This window comes from Eumetopias jubatus, unplaced genomic scaffold (assembly GCF_037043125.1).
Source record: "Eumetopias jubatus isolate StellerSeaLion01/CBP00866 unplaced genomic scaffold, mEumJub1_p1.0 scaffold_4, whole genome shotgun sequence".
In the NCBI taxonomy this organism is placed as follows: Eukaryota; Metazoa; Chordata; class Mammalia; order Carnivora; family Otariidae; genus Eumetopias; species Eumetopias jubatus.
Window position 1 is genome coordinate 10969111 of NW_028274810.1, and position 17376 is coordinate 10986486.

Sequence of the window (17376 nt, forward strand, 5' to 3'; positions counted from 1 at the left end):
GCCTTAGTCCTACTCCAGACTGGTTAAATAAGAATTTTAAATTACATCCTGGGTATCAAAATTTTTTATGTATGTTACAAATACTGGTAAATCACCCCAGGTGGTTTTTGTTATTCAGTGAAGTTTGATAACCTCTACTTAGGAAGAACCTTTGCCAAACCCATTATTTTTCTGTAAATTCTTGCAAAGTTCCCGAAGACTTTCAGATAAAATCCAAATTGCCGGTAAAAATGACATGTAAATTCATATGTACCATCAGTTTTCTCAGGGAGCAAATTTCAGATTCAGAGCTATGGTGACAAATCAAGATTTTCTGTCCAAGTATATTGTTTGCTTGCCTGCCTGCCTGCCTGCCTGCCTTCCTTTCCTTCTTTCCTTCTTTTGTAGTAGGCTCCACGCCCAGTGTGGAGCCCAGTGAGGGGCTTGAACTCATGACCCTGAGATCAAGGCCTGAGCTGAGATCAAGAGTTGGACTCTTAACCAACTGAGCTACCCAGGTGCCCCCAAGCATATTGTTTTCATGTGGTACATTTATTGTGAGAAAAAGCAGCTTGTTTCAGTATTTGTATTCATTCAGCTCTTTTTGTTCATTAGATATTTGAGGGCTCACCATGTACCAGGTACCATGCTAGGTGATGACTATACAATAATAAAAACAACTGAGACTGTCCTTGCTATCTTGGAGTCTGTATGAGTCTTGAGATTGAATATATGGTTCAGTTGTAGTTCACTTTAGTGATTCACTCCAAAATAGAGTTAATTCCTTTTGGTTTTGCTTAAAAAAAAAAAGTTGTTAATTTTAGTACTATAGTTTGTGTGCCTGTCAGATTATCTGAGGAACTCATAAGTCTCAGGTTCACTTACCCAGCAGAATGAATGCTTATGACTAGGAAAAGAATTGGGCTTGGCTAAGAGCTTGAATGACAGGAATATCAGGAGAGAAGATTTGAGAAAGAAACATTCAGAGTAATCAGTTATCCATTTGGCAAAGGGACAGGTTGGTTGAGATGTGTGTTGGCAAAAATGTTAATTGGTAAATTTTACAAAAGTAAAAACTCTATTGGTTGGTCATTTTCCTTTGCAGCAATGCAGACATGCCTCTGATCATTTTATGATTCATCTATGATTTCTGCATGGCTGGTTCTGATCTTTGAGATCTCAGTACAAACTCTTCAAGAACCTTTTCTGGGTTTCTGATCTAGATTTTTTTTCTACTTGTGTTTTCTCTGTCACATAACTCTAGTTAAATTTTTGTTTTCTCCTCAGAATGTAAGGAAAGGAAGAAGACGATGACCGTATTTTGTTTTGTTTACTGTGGTATCCCTACCTTTTTTTTTTTTTTAAGATTTTATTTCTTTATTTGACAGAGAGAGATACAGCGAGAGAGAGAACACAAGCAGGGGGAGTGGGAGAGGGAGAAGCAGGCTCCCGCCAAGCAGGGAGCCCGATGTGGGGCTCAGTCCCAGGACCCTGGGATCATGACCTAAGGCAGATGCTTAACGACTGAGCCACTCAGGCACCCAGTATCCCTACCCTTTGAATACTTCCTGGTAAATAGAAGAATTCATTGCATATCACTAATGACTGCATACTTTTAAAAGTTTTAAAATCACAAGACAGTATCATATATATACAGAGAAGTACCTAAAAGTACAGTGTAAGGAGTGATTAAACAGGGAGTCTGCTTGAGATTCTCCTCCTCTCCCCCCACTCACACATGTGCGCTCTCTCTCTCTCTAAAGATCTTAAAAAAATACTGATACTTAAAAAAGATACTGAGTCAGAATTCTTATATACTAGCTAAAAAGTGCATATTCAGTTTCGTTATAAACTAAGATGATGGGGTGCCTGGGTGGCTCAGTCGTTAAGGGTCTGCCTTCGGCTCAGGTCATGATCCCAGGGTCCTGGGATCGAGCCCCGCATCGGGCTCCCTGCTCCGCTGGAAGCCTGCTTCTTCCTCTCCCACTCCCCCTGCTTGTGTTCCTTCTCTCACTGTGTCTCTCTCTGTCAAATAAATAAATAAAATCTTAAAAAAAAAAAAGCCCTTATTCATTTCCCAGTCTTCTGACAAACATGTTTTCAAAAATTTCTTAGCAAACTGCATTAAATAATTTCTCAATAATAAAAAACATATAATCATGATGATAATTTCTGTTCTAAACTACATAACCAGTGGTTTATATGTTATCCTGAGTTTCTATGATTCTAATCAAAAGCACAGAAAGTCTGGGCACCTGGGTGGCTCAGTTGGTTAAGTGACTGCTTTCGGCTCAGGTCATGAACCTGGAGTCCCAGGATTCAGTCCCGCATTGGGCTTCCTGCTCGGTGGGGAGTCTGCTTCTCCCTCTCAACCGCCCCCCCTGCCTTGTGGTCTCTCTCTCTCAAATAAATAAGTAAAATCTTAAAAAAAAAAAAAAAAAAAAAAAGCACAGAAAGTCTTACCTAGCCTGCCTATTCTAACTAAATCATGGGCATCTGTAATTTTTACCTACACATTTTGAAATACTGAATATAACTCACTGTGAGTTGAAGCCCAGGTTAAGAATCACTTCTACTTCATATAAAAGATTAACACCTAAGAGAAGGCTTTCATGTGTTTACATATTAATCAAAATTATATTTTATTATTTTATTTTTTTAAAAGATTTTATTTATTTGGCATGGGACCATGACCTGAGCGGAAGGCATACGCTTAACGATTGAGCCACCCAGGCGCCCCTCAAAATTATATTATATTTTATTTTATTTTATTTTATTTTATTTATTTTTTTTTAAAGATTATTTATTTATTCATGAGAGACAGAGAGAGAGAGAGAGGCAGAGGGAGAAGCAGGCTTCCCGCTGAGCGGGGAGCCCGATGCGGGACTCGATCCCAGGACCCCGGGATCATGACCTGAGCCGAAGGCAGACGCTTAACCATCTGAGCCACCCAGGCGCCCTCAAAATTATATTTTAAAAAAAGATTTATTTATTTATTTTGGAGAGACCTAGAGAGAGAGAGAGAGAGAGCATGTAGAGGGGAGGGGCTGAAGGAGAGGGAGAGAGAAATTCTTAAGTAGACTCCCCACTGAGTTCAGAGCCTGACTTGGGGCTCCAACCCAGGAACCTGAGATCATGACCTCGGCCAAAATCTAGAGTTGGGATGCTTAACCAACTGAGACACTCAGGCGCCCCTAATGGAAATTATACTTAATCCATTTATTGGTTATTCTTTTTTCTCCCCATTTCTGAAGTATTTCTTTTTTTTCCTTTTGTTTTTTAAAGATTTTATTTGTTTATTTGACAAGAGAGAGACACAGTGAGAGCAGGAACACAAGCAGAGGGAGTGGGAGAGGGAGAAGCAGGCTTCCCTCTGAGCAGGGAGCCCCATGAGGGGCTCAATCCCAGGACCCTGGGATCATGACCTGAGCCGAAGGCAGATGCTTAACGATTGAGCCACCCAGGAGCCCCTGAAGTATTTCAACAATAATTTTGATTTGCTAAAAATGAAAATGCGGAGTTAGTTATTCTGTTAGCTAGGAGAATCAGAAGTTGTAGCCAAAACTACTTCCATGTTGCTTTTTTGTTGTTCAAGATCCAGTTAGTATTTTTCTTCTAATTATATAATTGAAATTAATCAAGTGAACAGAGACAAATCTGAGCATCACTTTTCATTCAGTTCCTTAATGGTTCACTATTATTTGTTATCTGAATGCAACTTAAGCAAAATGTGCAAGTCTTTTTAGCATCTCATATTTTTCTACTTTTCTGGTTTTGCTCTCTTTTCCTTAGCCTTGAAAAGGACAGATCGCTTCAGAACTATGAACTAATATACATTCAGATTTTTTTTTCCCCCAGTGGGAAGGCTTACCTTCCTCCCAAGTTTATTCCGAGTACTCTTACTCATCCTTAAACATCCAGCTCAAATGTTAACTCCTGTATAAGGGGAGGAAAGAACACATACTTAAATGTAGGTATATCATAGTGTGTTTGCTTAGTACTTGTTCACATAAATCAAGAAGATATTTCTAGAAACAGGATTCTGAAACCTTTATTTTGAGGTGAGAAGAGAAATAAATTTGTACAGGGTTAAATTTTATGAATTAAAATTTTGTGAATTATGATACTAGTTGACCTTTCTACCAAGTGCTTTTCTATTTACTGACATAATCAAACTCTGTCAAAAGTTCTTTCTTCATCTCAATTTAAAGCTCATTGAGTCACAAATGGTAACTCGTTAGCATGGTAATCTCATATTCCTACTTCATTTGTACAGATTTAACAAAGTAAAATTTTATTTTTGACATAGAGAAATTGTGGTATATGGAATAAATCAGATGTTTTTCAATAAAAGAATGAAATGAAACTATCTTTGGGTTACCTATCTATCTGACAGTAGATAGTTTTAATTAATTTTGATAGTTTTAATTTAAAATTAAAATACCCACATCTTTTTTTGCTGTTTAATATCTTAAACTATGAAGTGTTATTAGACTTTACATACAGGGTTTGGGTTTTGTTTTTTTGTTTTGTTTTGCTTTAAAAATGAATTCTTAAGAATTGTAAAGTGGCCAGTTTTATTAAGTATGGTTTACTACAATAAAATTCTTAAAAGCAATGCACAAAATAAAAACCTCAGTTGCTGAATGTTCTGTTATACCAGTCCTCATATTGCCATACATTTTGCCTTCTACTGCCCTCCATTTTTCCTTTACCTCTTGAACCTGAGCACTAAGTGAACTTTTCCTTCATCTTACCAAACTTTCCTCAGCATTCACAACTTTTTAACCTTTTCTTCTAAATTTACCTTAAGCGAGACTTTCACTGAAGACACAGACATCTAGATGCTCATAGTCTTCCTCTTTATCTCAATTTCTGCCTTTAGTGATTTCAGTATCCACATAGACAGTTGTAACTTTATCAGTATCTTGAGCTCATTTCCAGTGACCTTCTCTTGACTGTGCCTTAGCTAGGCGTTTAATTTTTAGGGCATACCATAGACCTTACATTAACTGGAGCGTGTAAACTCCCAAATTACCAAAGGTGCTGATCTCTCTGACAGAGTCCATTGTTCAGGCTTGTTTGTGCAGCTATGTAAGCTAGTGTTATATTCTGATACCTTATCTGAGCTACTGTCATAGAGTTCTAGGTGGTCATCCTGTTCTCTCTTCTTTGGATTTATCTTTTATATCTCTGTCTGTTGATTTTCCTGGAACATAAATCTGATTATTACATCTTGGTTAGAATTTTTCAAGGGCTTCTCATTACTAAGAAGGTAAAATCCAAACATTAGCATGGCATACCCAGCCTTTCACAGCCTGATTCTGGATTTTATTAATTATTATCTCATATTTTGACCTTTGCCTGGCTTTCTTTGGCTAAATTGAAGTCTTTGTAGTTCCCTAAATATGCCTCTGTATGTAGCATATGATAATACTATTCTGACTTCACTGTGAAGCTTTCCTTGGTATTAAGGCTGTGTTCTTGTTGCAGACTATATGTATCTCCATTATAGTTTTTATCACAGTATGGTATCATTTCATATGTGTGCCTATTTATTACAAGAATATGAACAATAATGGATTTTTTTTTACTCATGTATCTCTAACATACAGAAGAATCCCAAAAATATTTGTTGACTTAATGAACAATTTACACAAAGGAACTAAAACTAGGAAAGAAAACCATTCTACCCTCCTAGTAGCCAAAGAACTGTAGTCTTTACTCTCAAGTGTAAATTTTCACACAATAATATTAGGAAATAATAAACACCACTCACATTGACAAAGTTAAATTAAAACTGGTGTTGGTGATTTTTTAATTGGTTCAAGTCTTAGAAAAATTTGATTAGTATGGAGCGCTGAAATACTGTTTCAGATGGTGATTGTAAAGACAAGATAAAGAAAAGTCAGATATAAAATTGCACATACATTCTATATACTTGTATTTTGGAATACGGAATAAAAAGGCTAAGGAGTATATATTACAGTGGTAGTAGTGGTTTTATGATGTTAAAACTACGGGTAGTTCCCCACTTTTGAAAGTATTTTCTGTAATGTTATATTTTATGATTTAAAACGTATACAACTTATTCCAATATTTGGATTTTTAAAAAAATGTAATTCTGAATCAAAATTCTGATGTAAGAGCACTTGAATAGTTTTTAATTTTTTTAGTCTTATAAAATGGCTTCTCAGGCTTGGCTCAGAAGGAAAGGGATTGGTAATTAAAAGTTGCTGTTGAGGTAAGGTATGTGAGGACAGCATAGAATGTCCATCATTTAAGTAAGGTCTTACGTTTGAGTCATGTAGCAATTCATTTTCATAATTTTAATGGTAAATTTTCCATTCTAAGTGTAGTTTTTGTTTTTGTTCTAAGATACCAGTTTTTGGAAGAAGCTTTTCAAAACCAGAAAGGTGCAATTGAGAATCTACTGGCTAAGCTTCTTGAGAAGAAGAATTATGTTCATTTTGCAGCTACTCAGGTGCAGAATAGGTAAGTGTGTTGCCTTAAAACCATAATTTCACTTTAAGAATTAATAGCACAGTAGGTCCAGTTTACATATGTTTTCCTTCTATATTATATTAAGCATATGTAGAAAACATTTTTGGAAGGGTAAATCATATAAGTTTGAATTTGGATAATAATATTTGTTAGTTAAGTAAGATTTAATTCACCAAAATTTTGAATACTTTTAAGATATGTCTTTGACTATTTTATAATCAACAAAACTCTAGACTCTGTAAAGCCTTAAATAACTGTGGAAAAAGCAATTAATACGTAGAGTTGAATTACAAATTTTAACTATGTGGAAGACATAGTATAGAGGAGAGGATATGAAGAATGGTGGTTAAATTTACCTCCCCATCTGTAAAACAAGAATTAAAAATACTACTTCTTTTAATAGTGTTATTATAAGATGAGTGTATAGCACAATTTGTGGCACATAGCAGACCCTCAGATTTTAACTGTTGCTGTTTATCAATAATACCATCAGTATTTAAACATTTTATTCAGGTTCATTTCTAAATGAACTAAATTTATTGATAAGGGAAGTTGGAATAGGTTCCATAAAGAGTACATTAACAAGGTGGGGACTCAGTGTAGAAAGATGAACACTTGGAGCTGGCATAATTAAAATCTGTATATTCCTGAAGGTGTGACTAGGGTTAATAAGTATTTATTTTTCAGTTTCACAAATATTGAGACTTTTAGGTACTTCTAGAATGTTGAAGTTAATTTATGATGATTAAAATGATTAAAAATGACAGTAGATACTCAAAAGTATTAAATAGATGAATGAATGAATAGTACATTATATATTAGACCATAAGGTGGTAGAACTTTCATCTTAACTTTCATCTTCCGAAGTGATACCAAAAGAAAACAAAGGCTATTCTGAAGTTGTAGATGTAACAATGCAGTTGACCCTTGAACAACATGGATTTGAACTGTGGGGCCACTTATATATTTTTTCAATAAATACAACATTTTCTTTTCTCTAGCTAACTTGATTGTTAAGAATATAGTATGTGATACATATAACATGAAACGTGTTAATCGGCTGTTTATGTTAGCAGGAAGGCTTCTGGTCAACAGTAGGCTACTAGCTAAGTTTTTGGGGAGTCAAAAGGTATACATGGATTTTTTACTGCATAGGGGTAGGTGCTCCTAACCCCGACTTTGCTCAAGGGTCAACTGTATATACCTACACTAATATATTACATAAACTATTCATGGATGGTTAATTGTTATGAAAATGTCAGGATGTTTTAGTGATACTGCTCTGTTGTGGGTGATATTGGAGAGGGTGGTAGCTACCATCTCATAAATAACAGATGAATGTCCTTTTCAGGAAAAGGATAGTGAGTTGATTCATATGGTGTCCCGTATTTTTGTACAAATGTTTTGTACATATTTTATATATGTGTTTCTGAATCTGTGTAGAGAAGGAGAACAAGGAGTTTATGTGTTATAAAATTGCAGAGGGTTGGGGAGACTAATGATTTCATCTCCAGAAAGATTTTTTTTTTTAAAGTATTGAAATCTCCGATAATACTTCCCTTTAGGCACATTCTTTAATGACCTATCTCCATTTTTGAATGTACATTGATTTCTTTCTTCACAATTGAACATATAGTAGACGTGCTTAAATCTAATGAGAATCTGACTATGGCTAACTGTTCTCTGCTTTTAGCATGCTTAATGATTTTAGTCTTTGGCTGAATCATTTTAAGTTGGAACCTTACATTATCAATAGTAATTAGCACTCTTATTTTTTAAAAAGACATCTTCTACTCACTTTAATAAGATAAGAACAGAATTGAATAAAATTTTCAAATAAGTGCCCAAACATGTGCTGATGTATAGACAAAGGAGGGAAAATTACATTATAATTACTCAGATTAAAGTTACTCAAATTTGAATTGGGCAAATAAAAGACATTTTAGAGGTTGAAAATATGGATAATAATTTCTAAAGAAGTAGAATGTAAAAGTTGAAGGCTGCTTTCTTTGATTGTTGAACATTTTACATATTTATATTGGTGGGACCCCCCCCTCTGAAATAGGTATCAGCTATTTCATATCTGCAACCAGAACTTTTCATTGCCAAAGTGGGAGCTTATACCTATTCTAAAACATCTGACAACTCTTTTACAAAATGGATTGAAGTTGTTTTATACCCTTAATTCTGTACAGTAGGAAAACTGTTTTGAGAAGAAGCTAGGGAAGGGGGGGGGTGTGTATCAGAACCCACATTTGAAGTGGTTAAGTTGTAAGAGAAAATAAATGCTTCTAAGCTTAATTCCTGTTATTTCAACAGATAATTACTGTTTGCAACATTCATTGTTCTTTTGCACATGTTCTTGATAAGTGTTAAGTAGATCCAAGGTGCCAGATTTGACACTAGCCAACAAATGTTGATGTCAGATGTTTATATATCACATTCAGGTCATAGGAACTAAAGGAGATTTCCATCTAGACTAATAAACTGGCCTTTATGAACTTAATTTAAAATTACTAAATATTCCGTTCTTTGTATAAATAACTTGTTTGGACCAAATTGAGTGCTCAGGTCTACCGAAACATAAATTGTACATTTTGACAAAGGTTTAATTTTAATTACTCGCTTTAAGTGCCCAGTTGGATGAATTTCTGTAACAGTTGATGATTCAGAGACATAGGATAAGTTGATAACCTAATGATGCATTTCTCTTATTCAGGATAAAAGAAGTAAATGAGACTAACAAACGAGTAGAACAGGAAATTAAAGTGGCCATTTTCACCCTTATCAATGAAATTAATAAGAAAGGAAAATCTCTCTTACAGCAGCTAGAGGTACGGTTCAAAGCCAAAATAAAACAAAAACTGCTTCTATTGCTCTTTAGCTGTTTTTAATGTTTATTGAAAGCTCTTTTAGATTGGTTGGGGGGGCCTGGAAGTAAAGAAAGTTAAAAACATTTTTTTATTTCATTTTCTATTGGAAAATAGAGCTTTATTGAGTTAGTTAATTTGCAGCCCAATTTAATAATACTGATTTTAGCTGTATAAATTAGGAGATAGTGTTGTCCTCTTAGGAATGAAAGAATTATTACTAAAATGTTATATAAACTAAGACAAAGCCAACCTGCTACATCCTCCCCACCCCCCAAGATAGGCCCTCAATTTAACTATTAACATGTGAATGTATATTGGGAGTCTGCTTGAGTCCTTTGTGTGTTTCACTTTATTTTAAAAATATTCCATAGTTTTGCTAAAAATGCTCATTTTGAAATTTATAAACTTTAAACTTACTGATAATTTTGTTGTATTGTTTTTTGTTGCATATTTTGAGATTAATATGTAGATATAAATTTCTAGATAAGAATCAGTCAATTTGTGAAATCCAAATTAAGTTTTAAACAAAGAGTCGCCTCTACTGACCACTGCTATGTTCATTGGTTTTCAAGATTTGGTGCTCTTTAGTAGGCTTAGATGATATGGGGTTGCGTTTTCTGCACCATTAAATGGTAGCAATTTAAACTATGTATTTGATTTTTTAACTTCCATTACTATTAACCTCACATTTTCCACAGTTTTTTTTCTGTTCCAGTCCTTCATAGAACATTGTAGAAATATTAGAGACATAGTTACATACAAATGAAAGAAATGATGTTGGCAGTGCTATTTCTGAATTTAGTCTTTTGAAATACATCTTTTTATTGAGACACAGTTGTGAGATTAAAAGTACTCTTGCACATACTTTTAAAAGTTGGAGGTCTCTTTCTTGTTGTACATCCAGCTGATGCATTTAATTCTACTAGATTTTTGTTTTCAAAAGGACTGTGTGAATGGAGAGCACTGAGCAGCAACTATTTTTGATAACCTTTTAAGTTACTGCAAATACATTTTTAACTATAGTCTAAAATAATGTTAAACAGTTTCAAGAATTTTTGAGTGAAAAGATGCATCTTAATACTAAAATATACAAAAATACGAAATGATAAATCTGCCACATATTCCTAATATGCTGAATTTAAACGATAGATGTTTTCTAGTGTAAAATGTTCTTAAACTTTGTAAAACAGAAGTTTTCCTAAGCTTTGGTTATTTCCAGGGAAGTTGTGAATCAAGCTTCTATCAGTTGAATACTTTTATCCCCTGTTTTACATTACAAAATGAGCAACTTGTTTTCTTAGGAAAAAATCTGTTCCAATAAATCAAGTTGAGGCATTAAGAAAAATGGTTAAGTACCAAGTAGATAGGTTGTTTGGCGTGCCAAATGTTAAAGTGTATAGGACATCACCTATATTGCTTCTAGGAGTTTTAGTTCCCAGATAGTTTAATTTTCCTTTGCAACATTTCCCCCAAAATTGGTCCTTCAACTCTTACTGACTTCCTTGTTCTTTTATGAACTTTTGTCATTTTAAAAAAAGTTTCCCTAACTCTGCTCTTAGAACTTTGGAATTTACGTTTCTCATTTTGTCTAAAGTATTTAAAGGAAGAGATTTTAACTCTAGCCTCATGCTGCACCAGTAGGTGGCACTGGCAACACAAAATTTTCTTTGGTCTGAAAAGTAGAGTTGAGTATATCATATTTCTAAAGGTCAGCTCATTATGCCGTAGATTCTGTGTATTGGATCAGCCTAATAATAGATACTGCTTTTAATAAAAATATTTTTATCTTCTGAAGGAAAAGAGAGACATCAACTAACATTAATTTCTATATATGGAATGTCCCTTGTTAGCTTAGGGAACTTAAGTTTTAGTTCCGCTTTTGTTAGTGACTTTTCTTTTGATCAGAGACTCATTAAATAATGAGGTGCTTGCCAACTTATCCTAATTTTAAAAAGTAATGTAGGTATTGTGTTCATTTGCAATAAAAATTGTGAGTTGAATTTTTCATATAGAATTCGTCATTGAATTCTTGTTCTGTTTCAGAATGTTACAAAAGAAAGACAGATGAAGTTACTGCAGCAGCAGAACGACATCACGGGCCTCTCCCGGCAGGTGAAGCATGTTATGAACTTTACAAACTGGGCAATTGCAAGTGGCAGCAGCACAGCACTACTGTACAGCAAGCGACTGGTGAGACACATACATAGTATAGTATATTTATGGTCTCTAAGTGGACTTTATTGAGATACTTACATTCAGTGAATTGCACTTGGGTAAAGTATTAGATTTTGTATTTTTGCAAGTGTAACCACCGCCACGTTAAGATACAGAAAATTTCTGTCACCCACAAAAGTGTCCTTGTTCCCCTCTGCTCCTGACCCTAGGCAACCATAGTCTGATTTCTTTCACTTTCTGGAATCGCATACGAATGGAATCATACAGTATTTACTGTCCTGAAGATACCTAGTATCGTAATGTACCTAGTAGTTTATCACCATCATAATGTAGTTTTATCACCAGAAATGTCAGAAGTTCAAGCATGTGCGTTTGATTGCTAATATAGATAGCCTTTTAAACACATACTGTCTCATCTGAGATTGATTTGTGGGGCTACATGAGCTTTTTATGTCTTTATCATGTATGTTTTCTCAAGTGATACTTATAATTTTTAAGACTAATGTGAATTTTTTCCCTTTAAGATTACTTTTCAATTGCGCCATATTTTGAAAGCACGGTGTGATCCTGTGCCTGCTGCTAATGGAGCAATTCGTTTCCATTGTGATCCCACCTTCTGGGCAAAGAATGTAGTCAATTTAGGTGAGAAATAATTAGTTTTATGAATGTAACTGGGTTCACTGAATTAGGAGGAGAAAACATCTAAAGCAAATTTTAGAGACTTGAAACTTCACTCTAACATGTAAACTTCTTGGAAAATATGTTCCTCATTGGGAACTTGAGCTATGTTCATGACATCTTTAAGAATGTTGAGAATCTCCTATGTGTAGATTTTAAAAATGTGTGTCATTGCTAACTTTTCCCCATCTTTTAAAATTAATAATGACTATTTCATGTCAAAAACTTATTAGCAAATGGAGTTTCATTCTCTGGAAGAATTTATTAGATGCTTAGTAGTTTGTATATAAATTGTACCAAATTGTCCACTAGAGGAGGACCTCCAGGATGCTGATGTGTCTGAAAGTCATGTACTGAGGAATGTTTGAAAGATAAGAGTAGCTCTTTTCCACACGGAAGAGAAATGGACTTCACTCTAGTTACTCCACAGTGTGGACCTGCGGACCACAGGTGAAAGTTACAGGGAGACAGACAAACAGCTCAATTCACAACAAAGGCCAAAAACTTCCCGACAGTTAGAACTATCTACAGATGAGTAAACTCACTTTCAAAATAGTCAGATCCTCACCATTGGAAGTTGTAAAAGCAGAGGTGGATGGCTTTCTGTAAAAAAATAATTGTGTATATTAAAATTTGGTTATAGCCTTAGATCAGGCATTGGCAAACGGTGTGTGGCATGGTGGCTGAGTTTTTTTACATTTTAAAGGGTTGTAAAAACAAATGAAAATAAAAGAATATATGATAGATCTTATGTGGCCTGCAAAGCCTAAAATATCTGACCCATTAAAGGAAAGGTTTGCCGACTCTGCCTTATATCAAACCTTCCTAAAATTTGCTTTCTATTCCTAGAAAACACTGGGCTCAGTAAGAAGCAAGGAAAATTGTCATTTTTAGCGACATAAGTGGTTAAAACGTTCCATGTTTCCACAGACAGTTTTGGAGCAGTGTCCTACTCTGCCCTGCAGACTTTGGCAATTCAGAGGCAGATGACATCAGCATTAGCAATCTTAGGTATCCTTGAGTCTGTCCGGGAGAATTGATTTTGACTACGTGGGCCGCCTCTGATAATATCTCTTTCAGATCTTTAATTTTCTGTGCATTTGTGTAAATAAAGAAAAAGGGCAGGTAATATATTATTCTGACACCTCAAAAGTCAGTTATTTGGCTTTGGACTATGTTTCTGATCTTCATTATCTTTAAACCTAGCTCCCATCTCTGCTGTACTGTCAGAAGCTTTTGGTGCTGATAGTTGTCAAAAGAAAGAGGAAAAGATAGTGACTAATCCACAAAGTAGATGATACAATCATTTATATGCAAATTATTCTCATTTTTTAAATCCTTCAGGTAATCTAGTAATAGAGAGTAAACCAGCTCCTGGTTATACTCCTAATGTTGTAGTTGGGCAAGTTCCTCCAGGGACAAACCACATTAGTAAAACCCCTGGACAGATTAACTTAGCACAGCTTCGACTCCAGCACATGCAACAACAAGTGTATGCACAGAAACATCAGCAGTTGCAACAGATGAGAATGCAGCAACCACCTGCACCTGTATCAACAACAACAACAACAACACAGCAGCACCCTAGGCAAGCAGCCCCACAGATGTTACAGCAACAGGTGAGTATTACTACGTCATGACATTATTGACAAATTATGAAGGCCTCAGGATTACACTCTGTCCTGTATGGATGAATTATACATTTCAACGTTACTAGCAGGGACAAAGCTCAAAAGTTAGAATTTAAATATTTGCTCTGGGTTTGGCAGGGATTTGGGGGAGATGTGAGGAAGGGTATTAAATACTTACCATGGGAAACAAAATTAATTCACTAGTACTATGGAGGAGCACAGGATTATTTTATCCCTCCATACCAGATATTTTTTTGTTTTCCACATGTGGTTTTGGGCCAGAGGGACAGATAGTTTTTGTCTAGGATCTGATAAGTTCTTATTTATTTATTTATTTATTTATTTAATTTATTTATTTAAGAAGGGGGTGGGGGGGAGGAAATCTGGAGCAGACTCCACACTGAGTGCAGAGCCCCACACAGGGCTTGATCCTACGACCCTGAGATCACAACCTGAACCGAAATGAAGAGTCGGACACTTAACCGACTGAGCCACCTAGGCGCCCTAATCTGATAAGTTCTTTAGGCATTTGTTCAAATCATTTCCATCCCTGTATCTCTCCTGATCTCCCCACCCCCATCCAAATCAAAACCATTAATCCAGGGTTGGATAAGTTAATGTTGATAGGCCTTAAATACACACGTGTATTGAGAGGAAGGAATTGGGGCTAGAGATGGGGAGAATTGTGGCTTATACTTTTTACTTTATGCCCTTCTGTCCTGACAGAATGATTTTTCCCATAACATTTTATAATTGAAAGGTATATATATAAAAAATATTATTACATAAATGCAATTTCTGCTTTTTGTAGCCTCCAAGATTGATCAGTGTGCAAACAATGCAAAGAGGCAACATGAACTGTGGAGCTTTCCAAGCCCATCAGATGAGATTGGCTCAGAACGCTGCCCGAATACCAGGGATACCCAGGCACAGCGGCCCTCAGTATTCCATGATGCAGCCACACCTCCAAAGACAAGTATGCCTAGAGTTACATTTGTAAGAATCATACAATTTTAAAACTAAAAGACATCATTCTTCTTAAGCAGTTGGGGGGACGTGCTGTGTGGCCATTGATACCTTTGAGAATTTGATTAATGCTGTGTATCTTCTTATCCCAGAAAAATATACATACATATGAATTCAATTTTAAGAGCTTCTTTAATGACATTCAACCCATTGTATCCTAGGTTAAGAACCCTAGTCCAACCAATTCATTTTATAGAAGTAAAAAACACAGTAGCTAGTTATTTATCCACAGTCACAAGAGGTAATGGTAAAGTCAAGATTAGAACCTTAGTTTCCTGAAATTGTTCCTCTACTCTTTTAATGTGATGTTTGGAACCTAATCTATAAAAAGGACTTTGAAAACAATAGAGCTACGCTATATGTAATTTATTTATTTATTTTTTGCTTCTCTTTGCTTTTCTTTTAAGGATATAGATGTGCCTACTCTTAAAAATAAATATTTAGAAACATGTTTTCTAACTTTTGCCTGAATAGCAGGTTATATTTGAATAGGAGTTAGGATTATACAATCAGGCTACTTTTACCTGTGATTTTTAGTTATAAAAGAATGAAGTTCATATTATAACCGCTACAGTGATATTTCTCATAGCGTGCTTTAATGACCATCAGAATGACTTGGGGGGGTCCTTGTCAGAAATAGATTCTGAGCCATAGTTACTGAATCAGAATTTCTAGGAGTGGAATACTCAGAAATATGTGAATTTTTACTTAACTCTCAGATCAATCTGCATACTAAAGTTGGATCAACAGTCCCAGAGCAGTGGTCCTTCAACTTTTAGGCCCAAGTATCTCTGGAAAGACTTGAAAAATATGCACTCCCTCACGTTTACGGTTGACATTTAAAAGTTCTGTCATAAACTTAAATTTAAATGATTGCTGAGGATGCATTTTCTGGCATATTGTAAATATTGAAATTATAAAGTAAAACCCTTGTATCATTCTTGTAGACAAATCCATTAGAATCCCAAATACCATAGCAAGCTCTTTTTTGAAAGTTAAAATTTTATTCTGTCTTTCTCCTTGGACTTGAATTCGACTTGAATCTTCTACTCTATCTACAGAATTTTATCTTAATATACTTACGTTTGATAGACTGATAGATCAGTTAGTTGTAGTTTTCTGTGGGAAAAATGTCAATTTAAAAATTTTTAAATTTCCAGCAACAATAAGACTATTATTAAGCTTAAAAAGATTTTTCCTGGACTAAATTTTCATTACAATAACTCCTATACAATCGTTTAAACAACATAAGTATATTGACATGATTTAAAAATACTAGGAAACATAAAATAAAATTCTTTTAGGTATACATTTCTTTATGAGATAGAAGAAGCCTTTTCCCCCTTCCTATTCATTTATGTATATTTGTATGTCTGTTACTTATTAGAGTAAGTTAGAATTCAACATTAATTTTTATTACTTTTTTTCTCATGATCCTCAGGAAATTTGTTCACAGAATCATGTATCTGGGAATTAAAAGAAATTTCTCATGTTCCTCAGCTGTTTGAACTTTTGTAGGTTATAAACTGAAACTCAAAATGAGCTATTAGTACTGTTCTATCAATCTTTTTATCATTTGACAGTTTCTTTAGGTCTTTTTTTTTTAAAGAGTTTATTTATTTTGACATAAAGAGACAGAATGAGAGAAGGAACACAAGCAGGGGGAGTGGGAGCGGGAGAAGCAGGCTTTCCACTGAGCAGGGAGCCTGATGCACGGGGCTCGATCCCAGGACCCTGAGATTATGACCTGAGCCGAAGGCAGACGCTTAACCGACTGAACCACCCTGGCGCCCCTAGGTCTTTTCGTTTTTGTTGATCATCAGGTATCAGAACCCACTTAGAGATCTGTTACCAGGTTTTTGAGCTGGGCACTTTTTCACCAGCTTGCCACTCATACTTTGCTTGTCTTTCCAAGAGTATTTTCTGCCCCTGGGGCCATGTGCTAGATAAGATGAGGATCCAGTCAGAGCTGTGCTGTTCTGAGGCTGGGGGAGAAGCGCAGTAGTGAAGGAAGAAGAGGAGAGCCTGTAGACTCTGGCACATTCCTAGGGAAATCGGGTTTTCTTTAGAAAAGATACATATAAAGGTTGAAGAAATGGACATTAATTTCTTTACAGCTGTTAATGTACCCATGTGCCTGTTAGAATGTGGAAAGCCCTCAAGTATTGCCAGGAGGCAGGCACACCCTTTGGAAGAGCACAGAAGCTGCAGAATTAGGCTTCAGGGCTCCTACAGAAATCACTAGATGTTAGAATTTTAAATGTTTAAATTTCTAATTTATTGATAGATGTATAATTTGTTTCCCATATTACCTTATTTTTTTTTTAAAGATTTTATTTATTTATTTGAGAGAGAGAATGAGAGATAGAAAGCACGAGAGGGAAGAGGGTCAGAGGGAGAAGCAGACTCCCTGCTGAGCAGGAAGCCCGATGTGGGACTCCATCCTGGGACTCCAGGATCATGACCTGAGCCGAAGGCAGTCGCTTAACCAACTGAGCCACCCAGGCGCC

At 35.4% G+C, this 17376-nt stretch overlaps 1 protein-coding gene across 2 annotated transcripts in view; it reads left to right on the forward strand.

Annotated features, from left to right (window-relative positions):
- Window positions 1–17376, forward strand: part of TRIM33 (tripartite motif containing 33) — a 115760-nt gene that overhangs the window by 71799 nt on the left and 26585 nt on the right. For both annotated transcript variants that reach the window (XM_028101962.2, XM_028101963.2), the window contains exons 5-10: window positions 6358–6474; window positions 9203–9317; window positions 11400–11546; window positions 12056–12173; window positions 13554–13828; window positions 14652–14816. In XM_028101962.2, the coding sequence (XP_027957763.1) occupies window positions 6358–6474; window positions 9203–9317; window positions 11400–11546; window positions 12056–12173; window positions 13554–13828; window positions 14652–14816 (937 nt within the window). The remainder of the gene's footprint in view (window positions 1–6357; window positions 6475–9202; window positions 9318–11399; window positions 11547–12055; window positions 12174–13553; window positions 13829–14651; window positions 14817–17376) is intronic.